Source organism: Aythya marila (genome assembly GCF_965140915.1).
Source record: "Aythya marila genome assembly, chromosome: 1".
NCBI lineage: Eukaryota > Metazoa > Chordata > Aves > Anseriformes > Anatidae > Aythya > Aythya marila.
The window spans coordinates 3,226,629-3,238,783 of record NC_139042.1 but is presented as its reverse complement, the minus strand read 5'-3'; the positions used below and the strand labels follow the sequence as shown (position 1 = coordinate 3,238,783).

The 12,155-nt window shown below is 50.0% G+C and overlaps 2 protein-coding genes across 4 annotated transcripts in view; both read right to left on the bottom strand.

The window, feature by feature from the left end:
- The window catches only part of MYO7A (myosin VIIA), an 86,693-nt gene extending 80,854 nt beyond the window's left edge, over positions 1 to 5,839 (bottom strand). For both annotated transcript variants that reach the window (XM_082766185.1, XM_082766186.1), the window contains exon 1: positions 5,741 to 5,839. The gene's annotated coding sequence lies outside the window, so the exon portion shown is untranslated. The remainder of the gene's footprint in view (positions 1 to 5,740) is intronic.
- A 1,442-nt stretch (positions 5,840 to 7,281) lies between these two features.
- CAPN5 (calpain 5) overlaps positions 7,282 to 12,155 on the bottom strand; it is a 44,382-nt gene continuing 39,508 nt past the window's right edge. For both annotated transcript variants that reach the window (XM_082751541.1, XM_082751542.1), the window contains exons 12-13: positions 10,253 to 10,389; positions 7,282 to 10,165 (exon numbers count right to left, since the gene is read on the bottom strand). In XM_082751541.1, coding sequence (XP_082607667.1) covers positions 9,983 to 10,165; positions 10,253 to 10,389 — 320 coding nt within the window. In that variant the 3' untranslated portion in view covers positions 7,282 to 9,982. The remainder of the gene's footprint in view (positions 10,166 to 10,252; positions 10,390 to 12,155) is intronic.

Genomic DNA, 12,155 nt, shown 5'->3' with positions numbered 1-12,155 from the left:
GTCTCCAAGTCCAACCATCAACCTGACCTACTGAGTTTTGCTTGAACAAAGTGTCCAAACCAAGTGGAAACTCTGTTCTGCTCTTTCAGAGCGCCCTTGGTACAACCAACTTCACTAACAGCAATCGCCATCGCATCCCTCGGGGCACCGTGAGGCAGGGCTGGAAACATCAGCCCTGTAATAGCCCCGCCGAGATGGGGACAGGAGGTTCCTGACTCATCGGCTGCACACGCAAGATGTCGTGTTCATTTTGCAGCTGGGGAATCTGAGTCACTGGTTTTTGCTCTGTCTTTTGCTCTTCTCATTTGTTGGGGCGTGCAGTCGCTGGCTGTGCTTGGGCACGTGGGCATCACCTGGCTGAGCTGATGCTGTGCTTGGATATCTTGGTCGTAACAAGGTTTAGACGACAAGGCACAAGTGCTAGGTGTCATGAAGGCACGTAGCAAAATTCAGTGCATCCCTGAGCAGCCTGGCTGAGCAAAAGAACTGGAGGCTACAAGACGTGAAGTGACTTTGTCCTATATGAAGTTCCCACATGGTGAAGAACAGAGCCAGAAACACTTCCAGAAGTCCCTCTTCCTGAAGCAGATCTGACAAAGCCTCATTTACAACCATAAAACTCCAATCTATTTTATTTCTTGATGGTCATGCAGGTGGGACATCCAGTTTTCACACCCCACTGGGGCTCTCTGGGTCTGACAAGAGCTGGCATCCCTCTGCAGGGCACCAATTTTCACCCACGCCTGCCTGCAGATTTTCACAAAGTGCCTAGGAACTCTCTTTCCTTGCAGCAGAGCTGTCAAATTTGGAGTGAACTTGGCCAAGAAACTCCCCTGTGATTACGTGACACATGGCAAGAGCCAGGCAGCGTGACCACAGAAGCCTCATTTCCTATGGAAATCAGACTAGATGAGCTAGTCAGCACTAATCAGGGACTTCGTTTATTCCCCTTTTAACGAGCTGCTCCATTCCCACCCTTGTTTGCAGTACGTTGAGGTATCCCTTCGAGGAAAGAGGTGGCTGTTACTATTTACTATTTGCTCTCAGCTCCACGTAAGAAGTGGGTGTTGCTGGAGACAAGCCACTGTCCCTGCTCTGAGTTCAACATTTTTACCTAATATCTTCCCGGAGCTCTGTGATGGGAAGTCAGGGTCTGGTTTGCAGTAGTCTGCTACCAAACAGATATAACAGGACACTGGGGGACATCCAGAGGATTATTTCTAAGAGCAACAAGGCTGCTCAACAGGCTTTCTCCCTCTGCTACCCACCACCCCAAACTATTAACAGGACTCATGATTTGCCCTGTTGTGGTATCCCAAGCTCACGTGGCTCTCACGGAGATTTGGCCAAGACAACTGGGTGCTTGCACATCCCCTTTGGGTGCAGGCATGGCATTTAGCCACGGAGACAGCAACATCCCCGTGCCTTGCTGGATTAACACAGCTCCACTCTTAGAAACTCTCCTCAGACAGCAGATTGGGCTGATCTGCTCATTAATTGTTTATAGGACGCCGTGTATTGCTTTACTGAATTACATAAAAGGTCTAATAGCTCCTGCCAGGGCTCTTGACCCCTGGGAAGGCTGTGCCAAAGCATCCCAAGTGCTCTGAAGTAGTTGCGAGCCCTGAAAGCCTGCAGAAACCAAAGGAATTTGCCCATTTGTTATTTTCTGGGGGCTCAAGGTGATGCTGGGAGCTGTCGTGATAACACTAGTAATTCCAGTGATATGAGCTCCAGGGCAGATGAGGATGGTCTTCTTCACTCTTTTTGTGTGCAGCTCCTCAAGGGGGATGAGTAAGGCTCTTGCAAGGGGGTTATAACTAAAATAGCCACCCCATTTATTTCTTGCCCCATTTGTTTATCCAGACCAAAACCTTCTGCAGGCTGTAGGAGAGACAAACCTGGTGCACGCGGGTGCTGGAGCCTGTTTCAGTGCAGGGTAAATCTGCTGGCCTCAATGGCTCCGATCCAGCCAAGCCAAGGGATGAGAGGAAGCAGGACAAAAATAGCAGGGACAGCACAAAGCAGTGGTGCTGGAAAACACCCTCAGACTCAGATGAGGGGGCAAAGGTTTGATGCATTTTAGCTGGGCTTGCAGGGTTGCTTCCAAGCAGTATCATTCCATGATACTGGTACCAAAGGGATGAGACTGACAACTGATCTCCTCTGAGACAGCTAGGCACGTGGAGGCAAATATCTCAAAAGAATGGTTTCAAGGATCTAAGGGCATGAACAAACCTTTCTGAGCGAGACATGAGCTCAGGAAGCGCTTGCTTATGTAAAATGCCCCTACTGGATCCAGTCTGTGGGCTGAATCTGTTGTGTTTCTCTGAGTGTGGCCAACAGAGGATGCCATGGGCAAAAAATAAATGAAATGAAATGAAATGAAGTAGAATAAAATAATAAAATAAAATAAAATAAAATAAAATAAAATAAAATAAAATAAAATAAAATAAAATAAAATAAAATAAAATTAAATTAAATTAAATTAAATTAAATTAAATTAAATTAATAAAAAAAAAAACAAACACGCACAAAAAAACAAGGTGTTGATTCACTGGTACTTCTCCCTAATACCCCACCAAACCCTAATAATGCAGCTCAAGAGCTTCTGGAGCCAGAGACGGGTGCCTTTTGTTTTTAATATATATTTCATAGCTTTTGAAGGCCTTTTCACTGATGAATTTGTCCAGCTGCTTTTTAACCCACGAATGCTTTTAGGATCCACAACATCTTGTGTAAAGGACTGACACAGATGCCGGGTTGAGTAAACTCTTTTTTTTTTTTTTTTTTGCTTTCAGCCTGGTCCCTGTTAGTTTTTTTCTGATGCTCCCTTCTTTTTGTATTACATAGGACAGTTAAGAAAACTAGGGGAAATCCTTCCTTTCTCTAAACCCTCTCTAACCAACCTACATCATTTTGGGAACGGAGGGACGAGAACAGCACTCCATAGTGCAGTGGGCTCACAGGTGCGCAACGCCAGCTCACTTTCCATTCCTCTCCTCTATCATCTGATCTGCTTTTATTATTATTATTATTATTATTACTACTAGAAGTGAGATACGTCAACAGAGGAGTGAAATGTGCTCTCTGGATAACATACAACAGCTTGGTCCCACAAGGTGGGGCTTGGTCCCAAATCTAGCCCAGCCCAGGCAGGGCTCAGAGCAGATTTCCCCCATGCCCCAGTACCTTGGACAGGTGAGTCCCACTCAGCATTTGCAAAGCCCTCTGAGATGGAAGTTATTTCACAGCTGTAACCTGCAAGCCTGACAAGACTAAAGCATAATATTTCTAAAAGTCTTTGTATTTTCTTCTTGTCACTGATGGTTACCTTAATCCAGGTGCTGTAGATACCCACTGCTTTCTGTTTATTCCCTTTTCCCACTCTTTGCCTTGTGCCCATCCTCTCTCCAAGCATCCTAGCTTCATCCTGCCCTTTTCACAGCCAGGAATGGATTTGCCTCCTGGGGCACAGCTCCCATCACACAACCTGGTGTCCCATCAGGTGGGGAGAGGAGAAGGTTTGTGCTTATGGCAAGACCAGGACTCATGGGTCTCAGTGCTGCTGACACTCAGAACAACTCAGGCACATCCTCCTGCAAGCCTTTCTTCCTCCACACAGCTAAAATTTGGAGGCCAGGCTGCCTGGGCAGCAGCAACAGCAGTGGGAACCTCCACCCAAGGCAACCTATAAAGTCTGCAATCAACTTAAAGCACAATTTTTTACTCCATGCACATGGAAACTGTTTTCAGGTCTTCTGCGCCCTGGCCAAGCACTGGGTTGGTACAGCAGGTTAAACGTGGGGTAGGGGATGGATGGCAGCTGGGAACGAGAAGTTTCCTGGCGTAGGGACCTGACAGTCCCAAAGACACCCTCCTGTCCCATAGCAGGCTGTCCTCTCCCTTGCTGAGCAGAGCATTTCCCAGCACAAAGCTCTCCTCCCCGCCGCCCGCACATCCTGCCAGCCCCTTGGTACGGTGACACTCGTCCCACTGAGCTTCAGGAGCAAGGAACCCCTGGCAGGTTTTAATTTGTTGTATTTTTTTAAGGCGAAGAGCAAAAGTCACTGTTTCTCCTTCCACCCTCAGAAAGGACCAGCAGGGATGATCTGGCAGGGGGCCGAGGCAGCAGCTGCTACCTGGCGGCGCGATTTTTGGTGGAGAAAACCAAAAACGTGCCTGGAGCTGCAGCTTCCTCTCCCTCTGCCCCTTTCTGCCGCTCTGCAGCTCCAGGAAAGGCTTTGAAAACAACCTACGGGAGCTGACAATGCCTTCATTAATCACAGCGTAATCCTTTCCATGGCAACCCGAGGATTGCGAAGTCACAAGTTAGCCAGCACAAGAGAGAAACACTGTGCAACAGCCCCTGCTCCACGGAAACTTAAGAGGGGGGCAAGAAGGATTGGCTGCACGGGGTGGGGGAGAAATGGGACAGAAATAAGGGTGCCGTGGTAAAGGGGTTCATCCCTCGGGCTCTTTCGGATCTCCTCTAAATTTTGGTGTCAGTGAGGGGATGCTGTAGCTTGATGGGGATACTCCAGCTGCACCCCACAAAGCCCCAGAGCAGCCTCTGGCCCTAAATGTCCATCATGTAGAAGCACAAAGCCCTCAGTAAGAGTCAGGCATGTTAAGCACCGTTTGGACACGTATTTTTGGCAATCAGCAGGCTCAGAGAGTGCGAAGCAACAGGTTAAATCCACTTGAGCATCAGTCAAGGGGAGGGAAGAGCTGTCCTGGTTCTGCCCTGGGTTGTCCCTGTGGGACAGAGCTGAGGTGCAGGACAGGGTTTAGGTGCAGAGGGTCTCACGGGGAAGCAGATTGGGGCTGAAGATTTGCCAAAAGCTCCTTCCCATACCTTCACCCCACCACCTCTGGGACCCTGCAGTCCCTCTTCTTATGGGGACGGAGATAAGACCCACAGCATCCTACAGAGCTCCTGATATCTTGAAGCAAGGCACAGATTAACCCCACAAGGCTGGTCCTTGCACATCCTTTCCCCTGGACTATGAAAAGAGGCGCACACAACCTTGGGGCCGTGGAAATACCACCCTCAGCTCCTGCAGGACCCTTTTACTATTACAGAGACCACCAGGCAACCTTAAACCCACGGACCTGTCGCCCCTTAAACTCCCCCTCTGTGTTTTTTGGTACCAAACTCAGCCGGTGCAGCCCAGCCCCTGAGTGTCCCAAACCAGGCAGCGAAATGCAAGCTGCTTTGTGGGAATCCCTGTCCCGTGCTGGCTCTCAGTCCTTGCCCAGGGATGGCCCTAAATAATTTAAACACCCTGCAAATGTGCTTAGCAGCAGCGGTGTGACCCAGGGGACAAAACACAACCTGGATCTGTGTCGGGCAGCTTCCCGAGCAATTGAAGGGGCTGAGGATGGAAAGGGAGGGTCCTTCGTTCCCCAGCACAGTGGGGAAATAGCCCCCATCCCATGCCCTCGCTCACTGCTAGGTGACCCAAACCCAATTAAGCTGGAAATTACCGAGGCGCTAATCCGTGCTGCAGGAGCCGAGCTGCCGGCCATTCCGGGCAGGTCTGGGGGTTCCCCAGCTACTCCCAGCCCCTTCCCCGGGTTTGATTTGGGTTATGGGGTGGGCTGGCCGCCAAGCGGACCCCTCTGCAGCCCCCCCCCCAGCGCACCCCACCCACCCCATCGCAATCCCAGCCGCGGCATCCCCAACCTTCAGCCGGGTTTCTCCCGGTTGCGCACCTATGGGTGCCCTTCTCCTTACCTTAACGGGGCATGGCCGGGGCCGGGGGTCGCCTTTGGGGCTGGGGAAGGGGCTCGGGTGCCCTACACCGAGCTGCTCTGCCTGCGGGAGGGAGCCAGGGCAGCGGCCGCCCTGCCCGCTGAGCTTCTTAGCAGGGGAGGAGCCGGCTTACAGCCAGCCCCTGGTGTGTGTGTGAGTGCCTACGTGTGTGTGTGGACGTGTGTAAGATCCCTCCAGCTCGGGGAGAAATCCCTGATCACGTTCCCAAGCATCCCCGCATCCCAAACCCGCACCCCGATGAGCCCCTGGGGGCTGCGCCCATCCTGGGGGGGCTACGAGCCTTGCGTCTTGGAGACCTCGATGTGCGGAGCCCTGTTGGATTTTAGGGCAAAGGTGTGGCTGGGAACAGCTCCCAGCCCCATTCTGGGGGCTCAGGGGTGTGCAAAGCAAGAGGACAGCGTCCTGGTCCCCCAGGATGGAGCCAGGACCTGGCAGGTGCTGTGGTTTGAATGAAAAAGCCTAAATTGTAAATGCGGAAACCAGGAGAGGGAAAATAATAAAGATTGGGAAACGGTGCTGAGGCTCTGCCTGCAAGCTGAACTCTGCCCCTGCCCAAATCTGGGGTAGTATCCTTCCCTCCTCCTGCTCAGAAAGATGGGACTGGCTTTTATTTGTGCCATAAAACACCACCAGTGTCCCTTGCTCTGCGTTTTGGCTAGGGGATGTTGTAAAACCACACCTCAGGGTGTTAACACGAGGTGTTTCTAAGCTTTGCCCACCTGGAGCGTGCTTTGGCTTTGCTTTTCCAGAGGTTTGTGTGGGCTTCGGCACAGGAAGGGCTACGTGAGCCTGGAAATTAAACAGGGAGGGGGAGTGATGAAGAAATTCCCATCCCCAGAAATCTCTTTTTGCAGCCCAAAGTGTGAGAGAGAGCGCCTGAAACAGCATCTCCTCCTGGGGATAGGGAGGGACAAATTTTTGGTGATGCTGCAGAAGTAAGGGGTGGTGTGAGGGAGCCTCCATCCCTAAAGGTGCACCGGGAACTCTGCTGAGAACGGGGTAAAAGCCACATCACGGCCACCCCATCCCTTCCCCAGCCCTTAGGAACTCCCTGCTGCCTCCTGGCAGGAGCCAGCTCTGACCATATGGCTGGTTGGAAGCCCAGCACCGATGATTTATTTATGGCCACCCACCTGGGGCCGTGCCCAGCATCACTCAAGCCCTGCTCGGGGTGTTTGTGGGGTCTGCCTGTGGGTATTGGGGTGGGGAGCTGCAGGAATAGAGGGGAGAAGGGCTCCAGCCCCATCTCGTGGCCATGCTGGGTTGTTCCACCAAAGAGATGCTTTTGCAGGTGAAAAGGAGGCCCTATAATGCGAATTTTGGTAGTTTAATGTTAACAAACAGAAATTCCTAGCAGGTTGCAGTGCAGGAGGGGTGAGGAGATGCTGCAGGACCCTTGGGGAGCCTGGGCTGGGTCCAGTGAAAAAAGTTCATGAATAAAACCCTGCAGGGCCACCTTGCGCCCATCCAAAGGACTCGGAGGCAGGGATTCTGAATAAAATATACCCAATTTATTTATAGGAGGTTTACAGCTGTACAACGTTGGCTTTCTGTTTGGCCCGCTCTCTGCTCTTGTGCAGCGTGACACATCAGTGCCTGTGGAGGTGAAGACAAGTCATAGCCTGGTTTAAGACGCTCACAACAGGAAAAATAAAACGGATTTCACGGAGTGCAACGGCAGGCTACTTGCAATCAATGAAATGATTCATAAAAAAAAATGGAAGATAAATCAGAGATACGTCCTACGCCATCCCGGGGGGACTGGAAAGTGCTTAGCAGGCTTATCGAGAAACCTTAAATATTTCCATTTGCTTCATTCAAAGAGAAAAGGCATCGGCAATCACAATGGCATTTCAGTAAGTGCCCTCCCCAGTCCACTCTGCAAACATAAGAAAAAAAAAAAAAAAAAGGTAATTTTTGTCATTCCCTTGGAAATGAAGGGGAAAAGAAGGCTTCTAACTTAATATTTTCAAAAAGAAAAAAAAAAGAAAAAAAGAACAGAACTATTACTAATATTAAAAAGTTTTGGTCCTGATATGGCATGATGATGATGATGATTGTTTTCTGAAGAAGGTATTAAAAAGCTGCCTTTCTTTATGGCTTGATTCTCTGTAGAAGGAAGGAGACTGGCCGTGAATGTCGGGGCAGCACTGCCCCCCAGCAAGCTTTTTTTTTGGGCACCCCGGCCAAAAGGCTGAAGCGATGGGCAGCCTGATTTCCTGAGAAAACGAGGCTCAAGCGGGCACGCCGGCTGTCCCCACTGTCTGCTGATGGTGCAAAGCTCCCGTGATGTTCCCTTGATGTTCTCCTCCAGCTCAGTGGCTCTTCTCCCTCCTCTCCTGGGTATTTCCAGGCATCCCAAATCCTCTCCTAAGACCTAAAGCAGACTTTCTGCCCCTGCAGTGCTGCTTCCACTTATTTTCAGTGATGAATCCCATGCACAGGATCAAATCGGAATAACCCTCAATGATGCTGCCCAAAATCCAGTTCGTGCCCTTAGGAGCTTGGCAGCTAATGATGAGGAAAGGAGAACAGCCTTAGAAGCTGGCACCTAACTTGTCTTTGGGAAACAATTTAGCATGTTACAGACTTAGCAGATCTTTAGGGACTTTAAAAAATTACAGCTTTACAGCACAAACACGGGCATTTTGCAGGATAGAAAGAAATCCTACTTGCTGTAGCAATAGAGGGTTTGCTTGTTCACTTGTCCTTGCAGCCAGAGGACTCTGCTCAGGCCAGGATTTATCATGATTGCCTTGTACCTATTAAAAAAAATCCCATTTGCAGGAAGCATTGCATCGTGTGTGTTCCCTTCCCCTTGCATCATGTGTGTTCCCTTCCCCTTGCGCGGAGGTGACTGCAAAAGATCTGCGTGTTAAAAAAATCATGTGAAGTTCACAGAAACACCCTTAACTCTCACCATTTTGAAAGGCACGTAAAAAACCCTACACCTAAACAACAGAAGAAAAAATGCTTTGCAATGTGCCGTGATGAGATGGGGCAGACGAGGGCTTGTTTTCCTTCAGCTGGGATGGTTTAAATGAAGCCGGATTCTGCCACCCAGTGGAACAGGGAAGATAAACGCAGGGTTCACGGCGAACAGGAGCAGAGCACGATCCTGCACACTGCAGGACCATGCTTAGACCCCTGAAAATGTGTTTGGGTTGTGCTTGTGGGACTGACTTTAGCCCTGTGCAACTCATCCTCCAGGCCAGCAGACGGAAATTAAAGGAGGGAGATGGGCGTTGGTTTGCATTAAATATTTCTAGCATTTTCAGGCTGTGCTGGGAGCAGTGCTCCTCTCCTTTAGCACAAGATAAAATCCCACGGCTTTGAAAAAGAATTTGGGAAAGTGAAGCACTGAGAAATGATGCGATGGAGATCTGTATGCAGCAGTAAAGCTGATGCCCATTGAGCAAAGCTCCTCATCCATCAGACTTGATGCTCTGGTCTTGGGGGGAGCTGCTCTCCTCTTACCTAAATGTTGATATCCATCAGACAACCCAACCCCACTCAGCCAAAAGCCAAATTCAAGCTCTAGAGACAGGGACTGCACGAAGCAATGGAGACAGCAGGCACCATGGCAATTTGAGAGGCACACACAGGAGGTGAGACCAGACCGGCTCAAAAACCCTGGCTCTGGAGAACAACTGTCCCACCACGCTCCTTGGCATCTTTGCATCCTTCAGAAACCCGGACAACATCCCAAAATCCCCAATCTATTTTTCCACTTCTGCTTTGCTGACGTGGCCTCCTCTTCGGATAAGCGATTAAATGGCAATTCGTGGGGAGAGGACTCCCCGCGCCCTACTCTACACCCAAGCAGAGACACTGAAGAGGCGTTGAAGCGGCTGGTGGCACCACGGCAGCCACACGTGTGCACGGTGGCACGTGCGTGCCAGCCCCGTGTAAACAAAGAGCACCCGGGCATCGTGCTCTGGCTGTCGGGACACGCGGAGATGCCCCGGGGTGCGCGGCGGTGATGGGGCTGCAGAGGACGCCGGCAGAAGGATCGTTGCGGTTCCCCCAAAAGGCACCGTTTTGAACACTGAGAACACAAATTTGGCTCCTTTGAGTGGAATGCATGCATCGTTCCTACACACTTGCAGGTGGTAGAGAGGCTGGGTGTATATATATGTGTGTGTGTGCACGTCTGTATATATATATATACATATGTGGCACCAGAGAAGAGTCCCTGAGGGCTCAGACGTTGGTGAGCACGTTGCTGCTGAGCAGCCTCACGGCGATGGTTCCAGGCAGATCGTTTGATCTCCTGTTCCCTTTGTCCTGGAGGTGCAGCGTGTGCACGGCCTGCAGGTCGCTGGGGTCTCCCGTGAGTGCCACTTGGCCCAAGAACTCGTCACTTATCAAGTTGTGGTTCCAGATCTGGAGAAAAGAGAACAGGTAAGGGAGGATCCATGAGGGACACAACCAACCTTCCCACGTCGGGGAGGAGAAGGGGTTTGCTGGTACCTGAACTATGATGGGTTGTCCTGGCTTCTTGCGGTAGAAGAGGCCTTTCACATCAAACTCTGGAGACACCGTGTCCTTCTTCACCGGGGAGCGAACCTTTTGCCCTTCGCACTTTATGATCACGTAAGGGTCAGCTCCTGGCGAGAGAAAAGGGAATTCATCCTTTTTATTTTTTATTATTTTTTTGTATCTCCTGCCTTTTCTCAAAGACCTTTTCCAGGGACTGCATCCAGCAATTTTCCTTCACACCCCACTAGAGGAGATGGATATCCTTTGGATATCTCCAAATATGATGTCCATGAAGCTCTGCTGCTGGGCTTGGAGTTTCCCCTGTTAGGATGGTCACCCGATGGGATGGTGACAGACTGCTGTGATGTGGCCACCTCTTCCGTGATCCCATATTCTACTGAAGCCCTCCTTCCTCACTCTGAATGCTCCTTGCCTTTGAGGTTAACCTTTGATGGAAGACACTGTCATGCATATGTCTCCCTTAAAGGATTTGCTGAAGGTAGGTGGAAATAAAGCCATGGGGAAGTGAGCTGGGCTCATGGATCTTTTTTCATGCAAGGAGACACCAAGAAGAACCAAAAGTGCCTGCAAAAACCCATTTGCTCCCACTGCAGCTCATTATCTCTGGAACCAGGCTTGGTGTTAATTTAAGGGGAGAACAAGCTAGCTCAGCAGGGCATATGTTTTTCACCTCTGTGCACAAATCATTGGCACATCTTAAATTCCTCCCAGATTGAATGAGACTCAAATGCCTTTCAGGGTAAGGACTAATGCTGGGGTAAGAAAAACGCTGGGTGATCAAGGTGATGAGAGACAGCACAAAGCTGGGCCAAAATTACGTGCCAAGATGTGCTAAGCTATGAGATCCAATAAGGATCTGGGCACTGATGGGGAACCAGTGACAGAATGTGGAGCCTGAGGATGGAAATATATTTAAAAGGTTTTTAAAATGGTGAAGACAGCTCTCAGAGTATTGGTTGTGAGCAAGAATTCCGGGAAAAGATTAAAAGGACAAAAAAAGGAAAGATCGTTGGTGGTAGCAAGAAACATGAGGAAGAGAAAAATTAGGCACTGATGGGAAAACAGGGGAAATGAGTGGGATCCAGAGGAGATTAAACTGGTGGGTGGGAAGCCAGGAGAGAGATTCATGAAGGATGTGTACCAGGTCAGTGGGAAAGGAAGATTATGGCAATATCCCAGCTGGAACAAGGCACTCGTGGGGAACAAGTAGGCTACAAAGATGGGGAGAGGAGTTACCAAGTTCAGAGTCTACCAGCTCACAGCCTGAGCTTCTAGGAGAGAGGAAGAGTCCCTCATCAGACAACACTTTTCCCTTCTGAAGCCAGTGCAGGTTCTGGGAATTTCAGTAGAGATTGAGTTACTGCTGTGGAAATTTAGCTGCCAGATGCATTTTCTCACCATGGGCTTTAGTGGCTATGATGGAAACATAGACCAGGTGAATGTGTTTTCTTGTCCAAGGGAATGAGGAGAAACTAACCAGCCCCTCCTGAGGGCCAGGAATTTAAGAGTCACCTCTTCGACTGCCAGACCACCTCTTCACCTTTTTTCTGTTTGCAAGGTCCCGGCTCCCCTGGTAGGACACAGCTGCTTGATTTCACAGCTGTTTTCCCAAACTGACCTTGCTTTTGGGACATCTCATAAAATCCTTGTATTCCATCATAGCTGGAGCCAAATTCCAGTCTGTAAATCACTGTTTCCAAAGCAGTGTAAAAAGGACTGGGCTGGGAGTTGGGAGAGGTATCATTGCACTGGAAATCACCAAACCAGCCGGCTGCTGGTGGTGGGAGCTGAGCAGCTGGAAGACAGCTGGGAAAAGCCATTCCCAGGGGCATCTTGCTGAAAAAAATGTTTTATTGCTCCATAATCTGCTTAT